The 16,888-nt window shown below is 48.2% G+C and overlaps 1 protein-coding gene across 4 annotated transcripts in view; it reads right to left on the bottom strand.

The window, feature by feature from the left end:
• Positions 1–260: 260 nt before the first annotated feature.
• Positions 261–16,888, bottom strand: part of SLC6A2 (solute carrier family 6 member 2) — a 50,554-nt gene continuing 33,926 nt past the window's right edge. The window contains exons 6-15 of one of the 4 annotated variants that reach the window (XM_024233590.3): positions 14,498–14,632; positions 12,392–12,495; positions 11,103–11,227; positions 10,176–10,288; positions 8,424–8,552; positions 7,879–7,978; positions 6,800–6,900; positions 6,148–6,315; positions 4,508–4,579; positions 261–4,119 (exon numbers count right to left, since the gene is read on the bottom strand). In XM_024233590.3, coding sequence (XP_024089358.1) covers positions 4,096–4,119; positions 4,508–4,579; positions 6,148–6,315; positions 6,800–6,900; positions 7,879–7,978; positions 8,424–8,552; positions 10,176–10,288; positions 11,103–11,227; positions 12,392–12,495; positions 14,498–14,632 — 1,071 coding nt within the window. In that variant the 3' untranslated portion in view covers positions 261–4,095. Of the gene's footprint in view, positions 4,120–4,507; positions 4,580–6,147; positions 6,316–6,799; positions 6,901–7,878; positions 7,979–8,423; positions 8,553–10,175; positions 10,289–11,102; positions 11,228–12,391; positions 12,496–14,497; positions 14,633–16,888 lie in introns of those variants that run through there. The other 3 variants (XM_054533930.2, XM_063717658.1, XM_054533932.2) reach the window with 3 other exon arrangements.

The following is a 16,888-nucleotide window of genomic DNA, read 5'->3' as shown; positions in this document are numbered from 1 at the left end:
AAACTAAACCTTGTATCACTTGGTGCCCTCTTTTTATTTAAAAATATACTTTAATCTCAAAGCTAAGATTACAGATTTAACTCCTTCCAATCTCCTTTTCCATAGGTTATAAAAAGAGTTATTTGATTAAAAGGTGGGTCACTATGACCAGACGCTCTTCTTTACTAGTTGGAAGCTGATCATAGACACACCCACCTCCCTTACATAATTTGTAGCATTCCACTTTCATGGAAGAAAGCATTCAGAACTCTACTACCAGATACACAGCCCAGGAAACATTCTTTATTATTCTGTACACTTATATTCCACGAAGAGAACAACTTTTAAAATAAATCCAAATCAGACACAGAAATCTGCATGACATTGGAACACTCCATGACACAGAGAGGACACAATTGAAACAGTCTTTATTTACACGGAAGCAGAGAGACAGAGGGATGAGGGCAGGCACCCCAAAAGTGACTTCACATTCACCAAGGTTTCAGTGGCTTCTGAGGATCCTGGGACTCACAGGGTATGACAACATGTTATCCTCCAAAGCCTCAAAACAAAAGGGTTGGATTAAAAACAAATACCAAGTGTTTCTGGCATCAGTTGAAAAATATCTGAGAAAGAGGAACTATTGAATGTCCAGAAAAAGCAAAGTTCTGGAGGCTAGAAATCTGACATTTCTCTGATAGAGAGATCACTGGTCATCAGTTCATTGTGGAAAATTCTTAGAGTTAAGTGATGTGTTTCCTTCATTGTAAATTTAACAGGACAGCATCATTATGGATACATGCAGGGTTTTCCTTAATGGAATGGGAACTTTGATGATCTGATATAACCCCTGATTTTAAAGACAAAGAATCTTGAAGCCCCAAAAGATGAAGTCACTATCCCCAGGCCACCCAGCTAGTCAGCTGCAGACCCAAGTCTGTAAAACTATATGCTGTGCTTTTTCTGCCACACTACACACCTTCTCTGTTTTTCTCTCTTCTGTGGCTTTCAAAGGAAATAAACAAATAAAGTGAGTCCAATGGGCTTCTTTACTAAGAAATTATTTCTTTGGTAAGAATGCTTCAGTCTCACATTAGCGAGGCTGGAAAACAGATCATATAGCAGGAACTGGCTCCCATCTGAGCAGTAACTCCCTTTGAGAATTAAGGCAGCTTCGGGGATTTCTGTTCAGCAGAATATCTGGCAAGAGTTGGTAGCTCTCCTTCTCCCTTGTCTCGTTTTCATCTAGAATGAAAGCTAAAAGGTGGGTGCTAAATAACTAGACATTGAGTAGATGTAAATGTGATGTTCTCAAACTGATATTTTACATTTCATGAAAAATAATAATTCTTTAAAAACCTGACAAAATATCAAAAGTGTCAAGTGTCATATACAGTACACAGCACCCTTGTCCTGGGTGACCTCTGCTATTAAAAACAAGCTACAAAAAGGAAGTCAAAGATGACTTAACATAAAGCCCATACTCTCCCTCCATTACATGTGGGTGGAAAGGTAAACCCAAATGGTCGCCAAGCACCTCCCCGAGAACTTCCAAGGGCTTTCTGGGTACCCCCACCCTCCCAGGGGACCCAGGCTTGGAGCCAGGTTCCCACCCCAGATTCAGGAGCCAACTTCCGCCGCAAGGCAGCACCATTGCGTTGGTTTGGTGTTGGTTCAGCTAGCACCACATCTCCGATTCACCCCGGGACAAATGTCTGGAGGCAGAAGGGGCCACATGCAGATGGCAAAGAGGAAATGGCAGGCTCTCTCGGAAGCATGCCCCTGCTCTAATGCACAAGGCTTTGCTGACTGACTGTTTGCTCTCATTTCAACCAAGTAGACTCAGCTTTTCACATCCAACTATTCCAAAGAGTGATTATTTTCATCAAAAGTGAGCAGCTAAATAATTTCCTCTCTGGAAACCAGCTAGAGGAAAATAAATGGCATTCTCTCGCCCCTTCCCATCCTCCAACACATTGTTCTTTTGCTAAGAAATTTTCCTTTGCTGTTTGAATGAGTTTTTTTTTTTTTAAATGACAGCCCTGAGTGGGGTGAACCATATTGTGCAGGGAATTTCAAAATAATCTGGGCTGAGAGTCAGCGGATGTGAATTGAAGGTCCAACTCGATCTCTTAGTTGCTAAAAAACCTTGAGCAAGAGTGACTAAAATGCTGGGCCTTGGTTTTCTCACCTGGGAAATGGGGAGATAGAAGCTATAGCCCTGCAGTCCTCATCGGGCAGATGGCAGGTAATGTGCATAAAAGTGCTTTATTACAAAAACAAAAAGAAAAACAAACAAACAAACAAAAAACGAAAAGAAAAATGGTAACACCTAGGAAGAAGTTACCTTTTATGGGAGGATTCAAAGTCACTAATGGGGCCCAGACCCCGACCTGATTGTTCTCCATTCTTAAGCCTCACTGTTCACGGGGCTACAAGACACCTGCCACCTGGGCTGTCTCAGGCATTCAGCTGACCTTTTTATACGGAAGGATTCAAAGTCTCCCGATTTTCCCTCTTTTCTCTATAGAATGACCTGAGGACCCCGACCCAGCAAGGAAACCTCAGGACCCTGGGAGACAAAACCATCTCCCTGCCCCACCCTGGTCCCCTCATAATCCTCTTCATGCAGGAACCGCCAGGCTCAACAACACCCCAATTTGAGGCAAAGCACCCTCTTGACGTGCGAGTGCAGTGGCTTCTTTATTTTTTCCCAAGATCCTGCAACAGGAGCTCCCACAGTCAGAATAAGAATCCCTCCAACAAGGGTGTAAGAGACTCTAACCATAAACAAAAACCTCTTCCAAAGATGCCACCAATTTAGCAAACTAGGAATCATTTCTCTCATGGAATTAAAACTAACCACCACCAGAGGGCACCAAGTGCAAGTTTGCATCAGAAGTAGATCCAAGTAGAAACCTAGAAATTCTCTGAAACCACCGAACTGTCCCATACACTCTCAAAATTCTCCCCTCCACTTGAGAGAGTATTTCTGGGCTGCTTGTCTCACCCTGCCTTCCAAGGTGCCACATCTAGTGCAGGAGAGTTTTTGCAGCCAACTCTCCATCTCTCAAGACCCCTGGTCCACTCCAGGTGGGATTCCCAGAGGGAGGGTGTGCAGGTGTCCAAAAACAATAAATTAACACAACAGCCTGTCAGGCTCCCTTTGGGCACCCACCTGGCCTTGTGAGGACAGCACGGTGAAGACACACATGCGGCCTCACTTGGTCCCTGCCCCCATTTCCCCATGCAGGTCTCAGGAAGTGCAGATGGGTTTCTGGGCTCCATGTCTTAACACAGCAAGAGCAGCATGAGGCCTCAGTAGATGTGGCTTGTCACGTGGCCTCCACCAGCTTGTCTGATGTAGGTACCTCCTAGAACCTGCTCAGTGTGGTTCATTTACCCTCTTTTTCCTGGCCCCCATAGCTCTGGGCCATCTGACCACCAAAAGCTGGAGGAATGTTCCAGAACACACACATCAAACTCAGATTGGCCAGAGTGAAAATTAACTATGAATGTTTCTACTCAAAATCCCTCAAAGCATCTATCCACTGACTTCATTTTAGGGACAAATAAATCTAACTCCCAGGCTGAGGTTCAGACACGAGAGGGCTGTCTAGGGTGGGCAAGAGGAGGGTCTACGTACCTTCCCCAACCACCCCACTAAACTCAGCCAGATTTTGTTTGATTTTTGCTTTTGTTTTTGTTTTTTCTGGGTGGGGGGTATCTGATCAAAAGCCCATCCTCTCTCTGATTTGGTGGACTAAGAACTTCTGTGCCCAAAGTCTAGGCAAACTTGGTGGGGATTTCTGACCTCGTGAACCTAGCATTGGCAGGATCCCAAAGTGGGAGAGACTTCCCCCAAAACAACGGGGACAGAACAGAAGTCATTTTCCTGTTTGCTCCCCTCCTCTGAGCTAACAGCCCCCGGGCCAGATGCACAGAAGGTGAACAAAAACTACAGTCACAAAATCATTTGTAAATGGGAAAAGAAGAGAGGATCAGAAAGGACAACTTCCAGGGGGGAATCATAAGATGGTGTCTGGGGTGGGAGCGAAGCGGATGCCTGTGACCTGGACATTGGCATGGGGGTTCCTCCTTCTCTTCCAGGCAGGCTTAGATGGCCAGCCAGTGTTGCAACTGCAGAGAAAGACGGCGAGGACTTGATGACATGGTGGGGACCGAAAGGAGCAAGGGCAAGTTGGCGGGGCCAGCAGGAGGTAGAGAGGAGGCAGAAAAACACCCCCTTCCTTCACGGGCCTCAGGGAACATGCAAGTTGATTCCCTAATTGTCACAGAGGCCCAGAAAGGGCAGCAGAACCTCCCCAAAGTCACACGGCAAGCCTGAGGCCATGGGCTCGCGGGGAGCCTCCCTGTCCCCTATCCCGATGTTTCCAAGGGGAAAAGGCAGCTCACACTGGGTTTCTGGATTTTCTGGCTGTGAGGTCCAGCCTTGGGCAGTGCACAGCAGGGAACAGCCAGGGCCCGCCCTTGTAATCTCCACCCCAGGGGTCTAGGCTTCACCCACCTGGAACTGTCTGACGTCCCTCTGAGCCACCAGGTGGTGCTCGTTCTCTGGCGTAATGCCATAGGCCAGTCTCTGAAAGGAAGAGAAGGGGAGGAGGCCTCAGCTTGGCCCAGGGACACCCTTCTGGCAGCCTGGCTGCACCCCCAGATGAGGGCCACCTGCTATTTGATCCTGCAGCCCCACATGGATAGCATTTGGGGTCTGTATAAGACACCTCCAGCCTTGTTTGTGGAGCTGGTCCATTGAGTCATTCATGCAGCCACTGTTTCTTGAGCTATCTACTGTGGTCAGACATGGGGCTAGGCCCTGTGGATCCAGACTTGAAGGAGAACCACACAGTCTCTACTTTGGGGGAGCTTACCGCCCATGTAAGGGACTGGCAATGAACAAACACACACATCGTCTTAGACCCAGAATGGAGAAAGTGCAGCAGGGAGAGTGTGGAAGGAAGCCTCTGGCCCTGCAGGGAATCAGGAAAGCCCTCCTGCTGTGGAGGCACTTGTGGGGTCTCAAGTCATGTGTTCTGAACCAACAATTGATCACTGATAGCGGGAAGCCTCTCCACTCCCAAAGTGTGGAGAATAGAAGGCTCAGGTCCCAGTTCCCATGTCTAGAATGAGGTCACTGAACACTGATCCTCCCAGTGACCCGAAACAAGAGGACTCCAGACTTAGGGATTTCACAGACAGGAAACGTATCACAAAGAATGAGGGTGGGGGCTGTCTGTCTGTTATTCCCTTCCTTGAGTTTCCGCGTGGCTCCCAAGGATGCCTTCCACCCTCATTTTGTTTACCTGCCCTTCATTAGAATGTGAACTCCATAAGGGCAGGAATTTTTGTCTAGTGCCTCGAATACTGCCCAGCATATATCTGCGTCCCAATAAATACCTTCCAAGTGAGTGGATAAAGGAATGAAGGAATGAAATCATCTTTGTTTTGTAAAGTAAGGATATGAGGAAAAGATTATCACTATTAGTTTATGAAAGAAAGGGTATTTTAATCAAATAGGAATGACGTAATTTCAGAATAAAGGGCAGTTTCCTAAATATTTATATAAATGTCTGTGTGTGTGTATATATATATGTATATACATACACATGTACATATATACATATGTATAAATATTGACATATATGCAGAATGCATAGAAAGAAAATATAGTTCAGAAATCTGTGGTTTAGGCTGATCAGATTATTAGGTTCTGGAAAGAGGCAGGTGAAAACCAGAAGGAGCAGATCACAGTGGGCATGGATGGGGAAGAGCTGGGACATCTTGGGAAATGACAAAGCTTAGACAGAGACACGAGAGTGAGCTGGGTTCAGGCAGTCTGTCTAATCAATCCTTAGTGAACTCCAAGGCTGAGCTCACCCCCAAGTAACATGTACTGAACACCTCCTGTGCGCCAGACACTGTGCTAAGTACTTCCTTTTTGTTTTGGGGTACGTAATATTATCCTTAATATACAGATGTGGAAACTGAGGCTCATGGGGGAAAATAACCTGGCCAATGAGGTGGGTCCGTTTGACCCTAGTGTCTGTGTCCTTCTGTCTCCCTTCCCCCACCCCAACAGGAATGAGAGTCCTCCCGTCTTTCCCTTCAGCCCCCTCCCACCCTGTTCCCCTGGGGAGGACCAGAGCTCACCTCCCAAAGAGAGCCCTGCGTGCTGAGGAACTTATAGATGACGTAGATGGGCACCAGGACCATGGAGGACAGGGCGATGCCCCACCCCACCCAGTTGGCCCAGGGCGGGAAGATGTAGTCGTCGTAGGTGAGTGGCTTGAAGTTGATGATGCTGACCACAACCACGAACTAGAGATGGGCAGGGAAGGGAGAGAAAGGAAGACGGGACAGAAGAGAGACAAGAAAGGAAAGAGAGAAGGAGGTGGAAGAAAGGTGGGAGAGAAATGAACAGCAGTGAGCATCACAGCAAAGGGAGGAAATAAGGAAGGAGGGAAAAAGAGAAAGAGATGGAGAAATAAGAAAGAATTCAAGAAGCAAGTGATAATCAAAAGGAGGCAGATATGACAGGGAGCAAGAAAAGAGGAAGAACAGAAGGTGACTTTGGAGAAGGCATAACAGCCCCCGGGGACCTGGCCCCAGCTGGAGAACCCCCTAGTAAGGTGGATGTCTACCACGTTATCCACAGGGCCAAGCATCCCAAGTGACCCCTCTGCATGACCAGGGCTTCTGGATCCCAGAGCCTCCTCCCCTAAGAAGCAAATATCCTCACCCAGCTCCATCCTGGACACAGCCCCCTCCCCACATGCAGGGCTTCCCTGCAGACACTACACACCAGGAGGAAGGCAGGACTGACGAACTTCCAGCACAGTCTCCAGTATAGACCCGGCCTGAACCCCATCATCTGCTGGATGTCGTTGCTGAACCTGTCCACTCCTGTGCACACACAGGGCAGGCCTGTTACCATGGCCCCCATGACAGCCAGGGCCAGGTCCTCCCATGAGGTTCTGGCCCCAGGTGGAGAGCAGGGCAGTGAGGCGAGATGCTGACACCCTGGAACTCTGGAGACTCGGGGGTGGGCGCTTTGTAATGCAGAATGAGGGAGAGGACAAACTCTAGGACAATATCCCCTTTCATGTGCCACCCCAATTCACCTGTCAGAGGGAAACCTGGGCTCAAAGAGGTGAGGGGATTTGCCCCAAATTCCAGAGCCAGTTGGCCTGACTCCAAAGCCCAGCTCTTCCCTCTTGGTTACTCTTGCTCTGAAAATAACAACAACTATGCATACAGCACATTCCCTGACTTCAATCTGATAGAAGAGCCCAGACTCTTCCACTGAATCTCTTTCTGAGTGGCAGCAGAGTGAGAACAGGACTAACATGTTGGTGTGACACTTGGGGGGGAAAACAAACAATTAACACATTTAAGGGTTTGTAAAATATTCCTCAGTTCTGTTCCAGAATAAGTTTGCCAGAAAAAATACAAGATACCCAGTTAAGTTTGAATTTCACATAAATAATGAAAAAAATTAGTGTATGTCCGATGCAATATTTGAGCTATACTTATACTAAATAATTATTTGTTATTTATCTGAAATTCAAGTTTAACTAGGCAACCCGTGTTGTGTTTGCTAAATCTGGCAACCCCCTGGTAGGATGAATTATATGACTTGGGGGGTCAGCATTTTCCTAAGGGTTCCTCTTTTAGGAGTTGATGCTGAGGGGCCTTTGCAGCCTCCTGTTAAGGGCAGGTTCATCCAAACATGAGCCGAGGATTGAGATTTGTTCCCAATAAGTGACTTGCTGGACTCTGGAATTTTAGGTGGCTGTCCTGGAAATGGAAGGCCTCTCTGCACCTCCAGGTGCAGGATTCTAGGAGGACTGGGAGCTGAGGCTTTTCCACACACTCACATACCATAAAACCAGGAAACTCCGATGGCTTCCATGAGGACAGCAAAAAGGATGGAGGTGCCCGCAGCAAAGGTGTCCAGGAGGGTGAGCACATAAATTCCACCCTGGCACAGGGAGAGAAGAAGCCAAGTGGCCCTCTTTGGTCAAACGTGGGAACTGATTGTTGTGTCTGTCAACTTACTAACCTGCCTCCTGTCCCACTTGCTCGGAGCCCTATTTGAAAACCCAGGGCATAGGGTTGTGGTGCTGTTGTATTGACGTTACAGTCACCTCAGTTTCAGCCAATAAAGAGTTAGATGGGTTCCAAAGGGACTTTTGCTGCCCCTCAAATCAATAAGCAATTAACAGGGCTGAACAGAATCCTTAGCATCAGAGATGGAAGAAGACTACTGGGCCTAACCCTAGTGGGTCAGGCCGCTGAATTGAGGATGCTGGATCCTGCATTGTTCTCCCTGAGCTCAGCCCCAGTTCTAAGGCTAGGAATGTTTGACTTTATCGAAATGCAGCCTCAGAGGCCCCCAGGTGACCCAGAGCCCAGCCCCTACTCACCTTGGTTATGCAGAACAGGGCGAGAAGGAAGGTGCTGAAGGTGACGCCAAATGTGAAGAGTTTCCGGTGTCGCTTCAGGACCTGGAAGTCGTCTGCCAGGCCTGTGATGACAGCCTCCATGCCTCCCATCTGGAGGGAACCAGGAGGGGTGGAGTGCAGGAATTAGGGTCTCCCTGGACCTCAGTCTCAGGCTCCAGGGTTCCTAGGGCCTCCTGCAGCCCAGGACTCACGTAGGCTGCCTTGCCTCTCTCGAGAAATCAGCACGTCCTGCCTTCCCTATCCTCTTGTCCCATTTCTGTCTTGTTCTCAGGCAAAATCAGAACTCAGAAACTATGTGGGAGAGGGTGAGGGTTAAGACAATGCCTGTCTCCCCTACTCAACAGCTACCTGTCTCCTGCCACTCACTTAGCCTGAGTGGGTACAGATAAGCTGATAGTGGAGTGAAAGCAGTAAAACGCCAAAACCCATGTCATACGTTTACATGTCAATAAGTGTCTCTGGAAACAACTCCGTCAGAAGAGCTTCTAGTGATGGGAACTTCAGGCAGCAGTTTTTGATAAGGATTTTTGGCTGCCTTTCTAATGATCAAGCAAAGTGGTCACTTCAAACTCCAGACTCTTAGAGTCTGAAAGGGTCTCATATCCCACTGCTATGGGCAGATTGCTTCCTTATGAGGACAATGTGAGGGCAGACAAGAAGCATGCAAGCTACCACTCTCCTCTCCTCTCCCCTCCTCTTGGCAGACACTGTTAATCAAAATCACTATTCTTCATTATAAGCCCAGAAGCAGCCTCAAAATCCTTCTCAACACCCTGCTCCTGGCAGATCTGCTGATTGAAAGCAAAAGGCAGTGGGAGAAAAACCAAGTGCCAGCCCTTCCATAAGATTTTTTGCAAACCTCCAGGCATGAGGTAGTAAGGGTAGGTATAGATTTAAAAAGACGTCAGTAAATCCAATCTTACATTTGGAGAAAATAAAAGGATGTAAGAAACTACTGGGCTCAAAATGTTTTTGTTTGTTTGGGTTTTGAGGTGTTTTTTAGAAACCAGGTCTCACTCTACCCAGGTTGAAGTGCAGTGGTATAATCATAGCTCACTGCAGCCTCCAACTCGTGGGCTCATGTGATCCTCCCACCTCAGTCTCCTGAGTAGCTAGGGCTACAGGCATACAACACCATGCTCAGCTAATTTTTTAAATTTTTTACAGAGACGGGGATCTCCCTATGTTGCCCAGTCTGGTCTTGACATCCTGGCCTCGACATCCTGGCCTCAAGCAATCCTCCCACCTCGGCCTTCCACAGCCCTGGAATTATATGCGTGAGCCACCATGCCTGGCCTGTTGATTATTGGTAATAAAATATAACGAGAAAATGCTTGTTTAGAGAACAAGATTCTATCTGTGTTGCCTCTGAATCATTTCCCTACCTGCAAGAGGACAGCGTGGGGCTGGCTTATCTGAAGTCTCTTCTTATTTGGATTTCTTATTTGGATATCTAAGTCTCTTCTTATTGGATTTCTAAGTCTCTTCTTATTTGGATGTCAAAGGGGTTCCTATGGTTCTTGGCTTTGGCCTAAGTCTTATCTTTTTGAGTGAGGACTCATTTTTTTTGTCTGCATTTAAATAGGGCCTTCCGGAAACAACTGTTAACCTGGTGTTTGAATAGTGGGAACTTCAGGCCCAGCACTGTGTGTTGGGGGAAGGGGGTCAGGCCCAGTGGGATGGGGGATAGGTATCCTGAGCAAGGTCACTCACTGAGCTGTCAAGGCCCAGCGCCAGGAGCATGACGAAAAACACAACAGCCCAGAATGTAGATCCAGACAGGGTAGAAATGGCCTCTGGATACAGGATGAACACTAGGCCAGCTCCTGTAAGAAACATCAAGGACCTCATCAATGGCTGAAACCATTGGTCTGAGCTGCACATGATAGGGGAGTATCTGGGGGCCCAATTGTTCGGTCATGTGTGGGCGGACAGAACACAGGTCTGGAGATAGCAGATGAAGTCAGCATGAACTTACAGCTCACCTGTGCATCGGAGAGGCTGACCCCCAACAGCCAGTCTGGAGAGCAGTTCCCTGCCTGGACAGCTATAGGCTACGTGCTGCAAACCCCACCTCCTATACTCTATAAGGGATCCACTCTTACTCACAAAATCTTGGGGTCCTCAGAGTGCATTAGAAGTAGCCCTTCCCCAGGTATCAGCTTCTCTGTGGCCATAAGGATATGGGAAGCTGCAGGGAAGGACACAAGCTCCAGAGCTGGATTGATTGGGGTGTGAATACTATTGCACAATTGCTCACTAGCTGGGTGATGCCGGACAATGTATTTAGCTTGCGTCTCAGTCTTCCCATTTGTAAAGTGAGTCTATTGACACTTGCTTGGCAGCCTTGTGAGAACTAAGTGGGAGGTATGTCAAGTGCTTAGCCCAGGGCTGGTACAGAGAGGACATTCCAAAATCTGTTCTTTCCACCCTGACTCAGAGGAAGGTTCTGCTACATGCATGGGGCCTGTGACTGCCTGGAATTCCCACTAACAACCTCAAAGGAAAGTCAATCACATGGGTGGTTTGGACACCTCCATGGACAACCTACAGCCACGGAAGAGCCATGCAGCCAAGAATAAGGTGGGCTTCTCAGCTCCCTCCTCAGTGGGCTGGGGCCCAGGTGGGCTGCCCACCCACCTTCTGTGGCCACATCCTCAATGTTGACCTTGTGTTCATGGGCCATGTAACCAAGGATGGAGAAGATGGCGAACCCAGAGACGAAGCTGGTGATGCAATTGATGCTGCTGGTCAGCAGGGCATCCCTGGGGGAAGAAGCACAGTGAGGTCAAGTCCCTTGACACCCTCAACCCTGTGCTTTGACTGCTGGACTGGCTATAGAAACTGCAGCCTGGCCCCAGCCTCAAAGGCCATCCCCCCTTCAGCAGCTCCTGCTGCCACATGGATACGGGGCCTCACCATCACTGGTGCAGGAAGTAGGTTAACTGCTTATGGATGCAACAGCCTGATACCAGAGTGTACTCCTGCCAGGGAATTGAGTCACCAGCCTCCTTCAACAAACCTTCCATGGCTGCTCCCCAGTGCCTCCCAACTCCTCATCCTGCCATTCAAGAGCTTTGCTAAGAAGACCCAACCTTCCTTATATATTTATCTTCCATGACTCCCAAGGTGTACTCTGAACAAACCATAAATTGGTCCATAAACAAACCACTTCCTTGCATTTGCCTGTGTTGTCCCCCTTCTCCCCCAGTGCATGCAGTCCACTCCACGTCTGCCTAGCATAATCCTAACTATCCTCCAAGGCTCATCTCAAATTCACCTCCATGCACTGGCTTGTCTTCTATCAGGGGGCTGATCACCCCATTTCCTTACCTGCCTATAGCCTGTCCCACTGGTATGAATTCACTGGACTCCGTCATGTACCAAAGACACTGTGATTCTGCCTTAAGCCTTGGATGGAGTGTAATGGAAGTGGACCCAAATTTGTGCCTGTGCCTGAAGTCCCCACAGCACTGGGCCAGCAGGAGGTAGCATCGAGTGCTTCCTGAACTGAGCTAGATCATGGTCTTCTGAGTCTCAGTCTCCCCTGTAGTCTCACCTCTGACCCTGCCAGGACCTCAGCAGCTGGGATATTCCACCCCTGCCTGCCTGGGCATCTGATGGACAGAGTCCATACTGAAATCTTCACAGTTCTCCTCTGTCATAACTACCCATCTCTCAGTGCTGGTAACCTCAGTTTTCCCAGTTCCACACCTCACATTTTTTTAAGAGGCATCCTGAGATGAAATGTGGTCATCAGGACCCTCAGAGGCCATGTCGCAGTTTATAGAATGCCCAGGATGGTTCACAGGAAGAAAATTTGGCTTGCCCTGGGAGAGTTGGCTTCCAGACCAGAGCCCTCTCTGCCATCTCCACAAGAGTCAATCCCCAGGATTTAGAGCTTCTCAGAATTCTGAGAAGAATCTTACCTGTAACAGTTGTTGTCAAATTTGTTGTAACTGGCAAATGCAATCAACACTCCAAATCCAGCCCCCAGGGAAAAAAATATCTGAGTTGCGGCATCAATCCATACCTGAAACCAGCAGACAAAAACCATCAGCCTCTGCTTCCTACACCACTGGAACACCTCACTGCTCTGGAAGGGCTGAGAAACCCTGGGGCTGCTCTGAGACCAGAGGAAACATGGTCTGAACCAGAGATGGGCAGCCCTGGCAACTCCCTCCCCTGCATCCTGTACAAAACAACTGTAGAGAGAGGCTGGGCCTCTCTAGCATCTCCCAGCCTTGGGTAGTCATGAGTGAGCTCACCCTGTAGGAACTCATTCACTCAATTTCATGCCCTGATTTTCAAAGAAAGTTAACAAAATGAAAAGTTCTAGGCTAGAGTGTGAATGGGGCAGGAACAGAGGGTTATGGCCATCTTAGGAGTTACGGAGATGGCATTTTCAGAAAGTGAGGACCATTCCTAGTAGGCTTCTACAAGCCATCGACAATGGTGACTCCTTGGGGGCCAATGGGGCTTACTTATTCCATCTGTTGGGTGATAAAAGCACATGGCTGGAGGCCTGAAGATCTGAATTCCTTTCCAACTTCTCTGCCTCATATCCTAGCCCTGGTCAAGTTGACTTCTCTCTGTCTGTTTCCTTATCTGTATAATGGGGATAATTATACCTCACCCACTCAGACTAAGAGCTGCAATTCAGATTTTTTTTTTTTTTTTAATGAGGGTCTCACTCTGTCACCCAGGCTGGAGTGCAGTGGCATGACCTTGGCTCACTGCAACCTCTACCCCCTGGGTTCAAGCATCCTGAGTAGCTGGGATTACAAGTGTGTGCCACCATGCCCTGCTAATTTTTGTATTTTTAGTAGAGACGGGGTTTCCCCATGTTGGCCAGGCTGGTCTTGAACTCCTGACCTCAAGTGATCCGCCCACCTCAGCCTCCCAAAGTGCTGGGATTACAGGCGTGAACCACCGCGCCCAGCCTTGCAATTCAGATTTCAGAGATGTCTGTCATCCCCTGACTGGTGTTAGTCCAGGCTTCCCCAGCTGTGCAAACAGAGGGCAGCATGATCTGATGGGGGAAGACAGATCTGCTCCTTGAGACTGCACTGAGGGCTTAGCTTCTACACATCTGAAAGGTTTGGCATAAACAGTCACAGAACAAATAGAAGTCTGACTTATTTTGCAATTTACAAGGCTGATTCATGTCTTATGCTCTGCTATCTTTCTGGCTGCTACTATGAAAATAGGTTTTCTCTTGGTTACCGGTCTATAACATTGCAGTGTGTTGGAGCATTACAACTATGGAGATGTACATTGGGATGCATTCCTCTTCATCCTGTGCTGCTGGAACCTGCCAGGATTATTATGGGTTCAAATAAAGAAACCCTGGAGAATTGTAAGATAGCATGTTGAGGTGTTCTCACTGAGGGGCCCTGCAAGAGGAGGCTGGAAGTAATCTCAGCAGTTATCTGAAGATGCTCAAGGTACTGAGTACCTCTGTGATTGTCTCTGCTCCCACCCTCACTGCTCTGCACTGGACTCCACTACCAAATTCACCCACTTTCACAATAGTTTGGACCTCTGGACAGGGGGAGTGGTTGGATGAGGGTGTTGGGGAAGAGAGTTGGCAGGGCCTCCCTGGTGGCTAAGACTATCCTTGTGCTGACATCACAGGATGGCGGCAAAGACCAGGTTTGGGGATCCCAGAGTAGAAAGAGGGCAGGGAATGGCTGGGGTGGGCTAGGGAACTGTGGGCACAGGACAAGAGCAAGGTCCCAGGACATCATGTCCTCTTCACAGGGAATTTCTCTCCTCAAAAAGAGTAGTCTGTGAAGACCACCAGATGGAATCACAGAATCCCAGGCCTCCAGACATGGGCGGGCTTATGGAGACTGTCAGGTGCAAATCCGCATTGGTCAGATGGGGAAGCTGCACCTCAGACAGGGAAGGATCCTGTCCGAGGCTACACTGCACATTTGTGGCAGAGCTGGGACCAGATTTTCCATCATCACCTTCTCCTGAAAACCCTCCCACAAGCCTGGCCCAAGGCTTGGTGGTCACTGAGCACTGACCGTGGCCTCTTTCAAGCGGTAGAAGTCGATGTGCAGGTAGGCATTGATGCCGTTGGAGGCTCCGGGCAGCGTGACGCCATGGACCAGGAGCACGAACAGCACGAAGTAAGGCAGCGTGGCTGTGATCCACACCACCTGGGCAATGGATAAGTTCAGGTGAGAGCCTCGCTCTGGCCCCAATCCCGTGGCGGGCTGGTGGGGCACAGAGCCCTTTCCCAGAGAGCCAGTCATGCTCTTTCCCACCTTCCTTTACCCAAAGCACATGCTACAAGTTCCAGCTCTAGGCAAGGCCCTGAGCCGGAATCCAGGGCTAGATCAGCAAACGGACACAGGTGACACCCTAGAGAAGCTCAGAACCCAGGGCGAGAGTTAGCCGCAGTGGGGATAGCACTATGATGGAAGCCAAGGGCAAAGACTAGGTCCTCATAACACCAGATGCCTCCTCATCTACAAAGCCACCTCTCCTGACTCCTTCAAGGAAAGACTCCTGACTCCATAAAATGAAGAACTTTCCCATATATAGAGCTCTCTAAAGGAAAAGAGCCTAGAGAGGTGGTGAGGTACCTGTCTCACCACCAATTGAAGTTGTGCGAGTGTTGCTATGAATACAGGCATTGGCAAAGGATTGCCTAGATCAAGGTGTGGTTCGTGGATGAGGCAGAACTAAGTACACCCACCTTTGTGCTCTCCCCTTTCCCCATCAGTCCTGTGTCCATCACACCATTGCTATTCGTTGCTGCATGCACCTATCTGACTGGCAGGATATTTAGAAATCTCAGTCTCAGTCTCTCTCTCTCTCTCTCTCTCTCCCCCCTCTCTTTTTCTCTGTCCCCATCCTCCCTCCCTCTTCTTGTTCTCCCCTCCCTCGTCTCCCTCTCCTCCACTCTCTCCCTTTTGTTTATCTCTTCCTCTTTTTCTTTACCCCACTTTAAGCATATTTTCTTTCCTAAGCACATTGCCCAGGAAAGGATGTGGCTGGGCAGAAAGCAGAACCTCTGACCATTCTTTATCTTAGTGGGGACAGATGTGGGACACAGACAACGTACTTTATTCAGAAACACACAAAGGAAGAGATTACTCCAGACTAAAAAGAAACACCCCATCCCCTTGTCCGGGTTGCAGGAACAGAAAAGAAAGTTAGAGACAGGGATGGGGGTGTTATATGGGTTTCCTTGCTGTTCCTTCTCACCCTTGGCTACACATTCAAATACCCTGGGGGAAATTATAGGTAAAAATGTTAAAGCTCAGATCCTATTCTTGGAGTTTCTGACTTAGTTGGTCAGGGGTGGGCCCGAAATGAGTATTTTTTTTGTAAAGCTTCCCAGATGATAAAATTGTGCAGCCAAGGTGAGAAATCACCACTTTGGGCAGAGGCAGCCATGGGTAGCCTTGCTGAAAGAAGGCTGTGCCCCAAGTGAAAAATCAGGCTAAGGTCAAGGTAGTCAGACTCAAGGAGGACTCAGCTGAAACATGAGAAGGCCTATAACTTAAATGCCAGGTGGTTCCACCCCCCAAATCCCTGGAACTACATAGCCCCAGGAATCTTCACATATCCCTAAGGAGAAAGTGGAAACCTTGAAACATGAAAGTTCTTTGCCAGGCTAAAAAGATATGGGCTCTAAACAAAAAATGGAGATATAGAAAATAAAGCCATATGTTTTTCATACTTATGTTTAAGGGTGGGGATTTATCCTCTTTCTTTACTTGTCTTTCCCACTAGATCATGAGCCCCTTAGAAGTAAAATCCTATATTTTTCAAACCTGAAGCCCCAGAACCTGGCACATGTGAGTCCGAATAAATGTTTATTGTATGAATGATTGGACTGGGCAGTGGTGTAGATGAATGATTGGATTGTTAGGTAAATGGATGGATGAGTGGATGGCTGGATTATGATTGGGTAGCTGGTTAAAAGGATGGATAAGATGATTAGTTGGGTGGAGGGTTGAGTAGATGGATGGATGGATGGACGAAGTGATAAATCAGAAAGTTAGTGGACGACTAAGTCAAAGAATAAATGCGTGAACAAGTGAATGAATGAGTAACAGGGTCAGCATGGGAGTGAGTAAATGCATAGTGGTAGTCACATCTTCTGGGCTCAGAAGGAATCAGGAAAGCCTCCTCTGTTTCATGTTATCCACTTGTTTCTCCATCACTCCCTCGCTCTAAGAAGGTCTTTGTGGAAATGGGATTTCCACTTGTTTTCTTTCAGGGAGGCAAGAACAGGAAGGACAAATTGCATAACAAATGAGGAGGGAAACATGCCCTGGAAAGTGAAGCTGTTGCATCTGGGTGACCTCATGTTAATCAATCTTGTATTCAGTCTCCTGATCTGGGACAAACAGGTGTAAGCCCTTGGCAAAAGGCACAAGAAGGAGCTCTCACATCTCCTT

Source organism: Pongo abelii, chromosome 18 (assembly GCF_028885655.2).
Source record: "Pongo abelii isolate AG06213 chromosome 18, NHGRI_mPonAbe1-v2.0_pri, whole genome shotgun sequence".
NCBI lineage: Eukaryota > Metazoa > Chordata > Mammalia > Primates > Hominidae > Pongo > Pongo abelii.
Note: the sequence above shows the minus strand (reverse complement) of the source record. Positions and strands in the feature narration are given on the sequence as shown.